This window comes from Camelina sativa, chromosome 14 (genome assembly GCF_030686135.1).
Source record: "Camelina sativa cultivar CO46 ecotype springtype chromosome 14, ASM3068613v1".
In the NCBI taxonomy this organism is placed as follows: Eukaryota; Viridiplantae; Streptophyta; class Magnoliopsida; order Brassicales; family Brassicaceae; genus Camelina; species Camelina sativa.
The window spans coordinates 17692638-17699255 of NC_141893.1; the positions used below are offsets into that span (position 1 = coordinate 17692638).

A 6618-nucleotide genomic window follows, 5' to 3' on the forward strand; every position below is an offset into this window, starting at 1 on the left:
TCGTCCATCCGACGCGTCCGTACGTCCGTTTATCCGCCGCGTCCGACCATCCGTCCGTACGTCCGCTGTTCCACGTCCATTCGCGTCCATTCTCGTCCCTAACCGAACCGCTTCTCCGATCCGCTCCGCTGTATCCTCCGTCCGTACGTCCGTGAACCACGTCCGTAGTCCGGGGTCACATCAGGAGGAGTCTTGTCGAAAGGAATCGAGAGAAGAAGAAGAAGATCCTGTCGAGAAACCCATTGTTAAAGGACGGAGTTTGGTCAAAGAGATCGTCGAAAGAGAATCGGAGTTAGTGACGAGAAAGAAAGATCAAGAGCGAGACGTACCTTGTGATCGAAGAAGGCCGCGGATGAGTTGGCGGTTCCGGACCACGAAGCGAGACGCGGTACGGTTGAGTAAGGACGAGAGCGAGAAGCGGTCGTCGCGAAGATTGTCTGATCGAGTGGTGCGGTGAAGTCCGGCGAACATCAACGCGTAAAAAGGTGAGTTCTGCGGTAGTGCATGTAGGTGAGTTCTGCGGTAGTGCACGTAAGTGAGTACTGCGGTAATGCATGCACGTAAATATTAGTTTAATTTTGTTGCATGCGGTTCATGGTAGGCTTTATGAGAAGATAACCATGTGCATGTGAATTCTGCGGTAGTGCATGTAGGTGAGTTTTGTGGTAATGCATGTAGCTTATATGCATGAAGAACTGGTTAAATAGGATGCATGCGTAATATGGTAGGAATCATGTTAGTGAAATGTTTAAATGCACATCTAACATGAATCACCATGCGAATGAATTTGGTTGCATTTTAAGTAAGATGGACACTTAAAATCTGGTTAAGAGGATTGCATGCATGATTGAAATTGGCGAAGTTCATTTGTTTCATTATTGCATAAATTCGCGGGAGGTTAGCTTAAAGGCTTAGCGAATTATGAAGGATTTAATTGGTTAAACCGAAATGAACTTGCATGTTAAACCGGACAAGAAGATTTATGAGTTTAAATCGAAATGGCCATGCACACTTAATCGGACTAAAAGAATTCAGTAGGTTAAATTAAAATGACCTTGCATGTGTAATTTGGGGCTTAAGGATTTAAAATGGTTAAATCAATTGGTTGCATGCGTATTAGGACTTGTTGCATTTATTTTGCCTAAGTCGCTTAATTTGGTTGCATGCATGTTGAATAATCTTAAGTTGCTTGATTATATTCTTGCTCCTTGTTGATTAATGTATGCTGTAATTCTTGCTTGAGTTCAGGCTTGTTTGCTTGACCTAGCATTGCTTGAATTGTTGTGTGTTTTATTTTAGCTTAGTCTCTTGAATCTGTTTCTCGAGTCTTAGCTAGAATAGGAGTCGATATCTGTTTCCAAATGCGGTTGTCACGCGTGAGTTCCCGATGACCACTCACGCGGGGACACTCTCACGGCTAGCTAGCTACTAGCGTGACCGCTACATGACGATGTAGCATAATTGCGGGCTCATTGCTGGTGACCTTTGTGGTCTCGGCATGGGGAATGGTATGGAACCGGAACAGATTATCGAGGGCCCTTAGGTGAAAAGAGTCTAGGGTATTCCAAGCAATCCTTGTAGTATTCTAGATGTCTTTGTACGGTGGTAAGGTTAAGGAGTCTAGCGTAGTTCAAGTGTTTCTTGTTCATACTAGTCGTCCTTGTGAGTCGTGTAAGAGTTAAGAGTCTATTGTGTCCAAGTGAGCATGCTTACGAGCAGTCCTTGCACCTTTAGTCATCTTTCTCTGTGAGTAGCGAGTCTAGATCGTTCAAGTCGAGTCATAGTGATCTAATCTCTCTCACTTGTGTACGGTTTATTTTTGCTTCCGCTATTGTTTCTGTTGCGTTGCTTTGATATTTAACTGTGTTTATTTACTAGTTGGTTTAGCTGATGTGATAGCTTGCTTGCTTGTTTATTACCTTGCTGGGGTAGTCGGGTTGGGAAGTAGAATCCTGTTTAGGATAAAGGGGTACCCAGGCTCACTGAGTAATCTTAGATTACTCATGATAATATTGTTGTTTTGCAGGAAGCCTAAGTAAGTCTAGAGCTGGAGCAAACGTTAGGGTACCGGATAGGGTTTTTCTTGTGTTCTTTGTAAAAACCCTATATTTTCATAAGTGATTTATGATAAATTTTCCGACTATCTCTATGTATTGCTTTAATGATTTATTTTAAATGTAATAAACTATTGAAGTAATATATTCAGTTTTCGGGAAAAGCATGGCAAGTTTGCAAATGGTACTCGGCCTTGTCCGGGTCAACACAACGCACCAGGCCACGAGGGTTGCAAAGCCTAAGTAGTCTCGGTTGCGGGTGGAATTGGGAGGACCGGTTGGGAAGTCTGCAGCTTCCGTCACTCGACTGGATCACCTCGGTACAGTTCCCATCGTAGCGTCCCGTGGCTGTCCGATGACCTGTGTGGTTATAGAACGGTTCGGGGGCGTTACAGCTTGTGTTTGATTAGCTTATTCTATCCAACCATTAGGTTGATGACCTTCTCCTCTTTGTCTCCTTTTGAGATTGAACGAATGGTAACAATTATGTTTGCACAAAAAAAGGTATATGACCAAACCAATCAAGGTTGAGAAATTAGAAGAAAATTAATTTGACATAATTAATGAAATAATAGAAAATTATAAGCGGTAATATATGAATCTAAAATAATTCAAAGATAAAATATAAATTAAATAAAACAATGTAAAACTACTAAAATAAATTTTAAAATACAGTATTAGAAAAAGAAGATGCATAAATTAATCTTCCATTTTTTTTTGGTCAACATATTAATCTTACCTATTCTAAACTGAAAAAGTAGAAAATATGAGTATATTTTGGTTTAAAAAAATAAGAAAAATTTGTCTTCCCATTAAAAAAGTTTGACCAATAGAACAAAGTTGAAACCAATATTTTTTTGAATAAATTATTTTGTTAGATGAATAATATGAGACGATCTATGTTTATATAGAAGTGAGTATTTACATTTTTTAGAATTAATAATTTTTTGTATACTTTCCTTAATCCCTTTTCTATTTTATGAGAAAATTTATTTCAGTGAGCTCATTGTTTTTTAAATAATTTATTGCTTCCCACTTTCTTGTAAGACGTACTATCGTTCGAAGATACGAACGCTTTCTGTTTAGATGATCTAGTGTTATATAATCTCTGTTGTTATCTTGCATTTGTGTATTCATCTTTTTTATGTTACTTTTCCTGCAAATTAATAGAAATAATAACATTGTGGAAATTTTGTTAATCCTAAAAAAATTAGTTATTATGTATAAGAAACTTTGTTAACACTTCAAAGTCAAAGATTGCGTAATATCCATTATGAAATTGAGAAACGAAACAAAATTCAAAGAAACAACGACGAAAACACATTGTAATATCTAGGAATCTTTTTATATAGTTGATTCTATTAGACAACAAATAAATTGCCTTCGAGACTTGTTCAAGAACAATGATGTGTCAAACAAAAGGTTAATAAAAAACAAAAAAAAAATTACCAAGAAAAACAAAGCTAGTCGAAATTATTCTGTTTGGTGAAAAATATGTCATCATCGCTCTGCTTATATAGAGGGGTGTATTTACAATCTTTTTACTTTTAGGATTAACAAAGTTTTTTTAATATAATAAGATTACAATTGTTGTCAAAAAAAAATATTACAATTATCTTATGCATTGTTTTACCAAGATTGAAAACTGTGATTTCTGATCGTTAAAATTGACGTGTGTCACGATTTGATGAGTTACTAACTTAGATGTTTAATCGTTACAACTGACACATGTCATGATCTGGTGAGTTTTTAACTTTGATCTCTGATCGTGAAAACTAACACATGTCACGATCTGGTGAGTTACTAACTTTGAGAACCAAATTTTATATAATAAGATTATGAATTTATGAAAAATATGTCATCATTGCTCTGCTTATATAGAGGGGTGTATTTACAATCTTTTTACTTTTAGGATTAACAAAGTTTTTTTAATATAATAAGATTACAATTGTTGTCAAAAAAAAAATATTACAATTATCTTATACATCGTTTTACCAAGATTGAAAACTGTGATTTCTGATCGTTAAAATCGACGTGTGTCACGATTTGATGAGTTACTAACTTAGATGTTTAATCGTTACAACTGACACATGTCACGATCTGGTGAGTTTTTAACTTTGATCTCTGATCATGAAAACTAACACGTGTCATGATCTGGTGAGTTACTAACTTTGAGAACCAAATTTTATATAATAAGATTATGAATTTATGAGATCTTCATTACCCACTAATTACACATGAAAAACTTTATGAGTTACCAAGTCATTTTTCACTTATTGTTGGGGGTGGATCTGGACCCCCAATAAAAAAGGCCCAATCCGGAAGAAAGCCCAACAATACCAAAATCGAGAATGGGTATTATAGTCTTTCCGGAGACGAACCGATACGGTTACCTATAAATGAGGATGTACAGTGTCCGTAAAGGAGGTTGGAAAACGAAAAGAGAAAGGACAGATCAAAAAAGACAAGACGATCTCATTCGTTACTTGTAAAACTTAGACGAGCTCGTAGCTCGCCGTTTGTTAACTCGTCCCTTGTTAGCTCGACTAATCCTTTGTAGTCCGACCCTTTTTGTGCCTCGGCACTGAATTTAATAAGAGAACTTCGACCCTCTTTTACCAAACTAAATATCTTAATTGTTACCTATTTAGACATCAACACTTATGTGAATACTTATGGCCGCTTCCTAGTCTTTTAAGTTTTAAACGGTAACACTTTGTGGCTTTGTGCATACTTTAATTACTTATGGTAATGCCGTAATGGTATATTGGTCATAACTATTATGCTGAACTATGATTAGTATTGAAATATGTATATACAATGTTAGTTATATATCCCAAAAGATAAATACGATGGTAATTTTGGTTTATAATGCCCTTCCCTACCATATCTCAATTCTCAGGCTTTGTTGGTACGTACGTGTCCATATGAACAGTTATCATATTCAAAATTATTCATAGGGCGCGAAACATGTTCATTGATAACTCTAAACGAATAAAATCATAATGATTTTTTTATCAGAAAATCGACGAGAATCATGTGACCCTTCAAACAGGTGTACCTCTTTTCATCATTTATTATCATAAACACATATATACCAATTCTTCTCAATTCTCATCTTTTCCTCAACTATATATATCACTTGTTCCACCTTTTTATCATACTTCACACACAACACACGTACTACTAACATTGTCTTCTCCTCTCATCTTCTAGAAATTTCTTCTTTAAAACCTCTGTCTCAACCAGAAAGTTTCTGTTTTTTGCTTGTTAAAAAAAACAAATAATATAAAACATGGCAAAGAAGTTTCTCCGCACGTTAATGTTTTGCGTCGTCCTAGTCTTCGCCGCGTGTTCTTTGGTCGTTAACTCCATTCGCACGCCGCCACTAAGTCCGTCACATCAATCTCTTTTTTTTTTTATATCATTTTATTTACTTGGTTATGATTTTCATATATTAATATACTTTTACATTCTATATGCTTTTTTTGTAGAAATCACGGTCAATGGCGGAGATAAGGAAAACGCCGATATAGAACAAGCTCAAACTCACCACAAGGTAGGTTTGGTCCACCACCTAGGTACACTTTACAAAATAAAATAAAAAAATACAAAATATATTTTTGTATCATACAAACCTTTTCTAAATATAGCATCCGCCTTTGTATTTTTCAAATAATTAAATAGCAAACCGTGTTTTTGTTTTGTTCCTCCATTTACTTAATTATGAATTTATTCTATTTTTATGGTGAGAAACAAAAAAAACAAGAATTTATTTGTGGTGAAGAAGGAAATAAGCAAAAAAGGAGGGGTAGAAATGGAAATGTACCCAACAGGATCAAGCTTACCGGATTGTTCATACGCGTGTGGTGCATGCTCGCCGTGTAAACGTGTGATGATTAGTTTCCAATGCTCCGTCGCCGAATCGTGTAGCGTCATCTACAGATGCACGTGCCGAGGAAGATACTATCACGTGCCTTCTAGAGCCTAAAATATCCGCCGTCTATTTTTTTTTTTTGACGTCTGTGATTAAAAAAATATCAGTTTTGGCGGCGAAAATAAAACTCTCTTTTTTATTGTTGGGAACATTAAATTAAAAGCTATGGGCCCTTTTATTATTAATATTGGGCTTTTAGGCCTTTCTAAAGAGAGTTGTATGAATGACACGGTCGAATCAGATGCTTGAGAACCGTCACAACTCAAAGTCAAATGTTTCGGTTGGCCAATTTTGTTTTGTTTTTTTTGTTTTTTTTAATATGTCCCCATCAGACCGGTTGAACCAGAAGTCAATGTAAGAGTATTTACACTTTTAATTCCTATGAATACGTTTGATATTTGTATCTTCTTACATTAATCTAATCTAACACAAATATGAATGCTTAATTTATATAGAGTTAAAGGCTTAAATCAAACATTAGAAGTTAGAACAAAGTTTTGGCCATTTTCTATTTTCATAATTTCTTATCTGTTTTTAATTTTTGACAAAAAAAAAAAAACTGCTATGTATTTAAATTATTTTACTCTCACTCTTAAAAGTTAAGACCAGGCTATGTTATTTGACTAA

At 35.5% G+C, this 6618-nt stretch overlaps 1 protein-coding gene across 2 annotated transcripts; it reads left to right on the top strand.

The window, feature by feature from the left end:
- Positions 1-5227: 5227 nt before the first annotated feature.
- On the top strand, positions 5228-6388 carry LOC104741996 (protein EPIDERMAL PATTERNING FACTOR 2-like). Of its 2 annotated transcripts, none has more exons than XM_010462952.3 (3): positions 5228-5446; positions 5549-5613; positions 5842-6388. In XM_010462952.3, exons 1-3 carry the CDS (start codon positions 5350-5352, stop codon positions 6043-6045), a joined length of 366 nt encoding a protein of 121 aa, XP_010461254.1. In that variant the 5' UTR covers positions 5228-5349; the 3' UTR covers positions 6046-6388. The 2 variants fall into 2 exon arrangements, with proteins under 2 accessions (XP_010461254.1, XP_010461255.1); XM_010462953.3 differs by having other exon boundaries at positions 5845-6388.
- The last annotated feature ends 230 nt before the right edge of the window (positions 6389-6618 follow it).

What these genes read in the sequence shown, in the direction of transcription:
- LOC104741996 (XM_010462952.3), top strand. Translation starts at nt 5,350, where the DNA reads ATGGCAAAGAAGTTTCTCCGCACGTTAATGTTTTGCGTCGTCCTAGTC. An exon ending in CATTCGCACGCCGCCACTAA is followed by an intron (nt 5,447 to 5,548) that starts GTCCGTCACATC and finishes CTTTTTTTGTAG; the next exon opens with AAATCACGGTCAATGGCGGA. An exon ending in AAGCTCAAACTCACCACAAG is followed by an intron (nt 5,614 to 5,841) that starts GTAGGTTTGGTC and finishes TTTGTGGTGAAG; the next exon opens with AAGGAAATAAGCAAAAAAGG.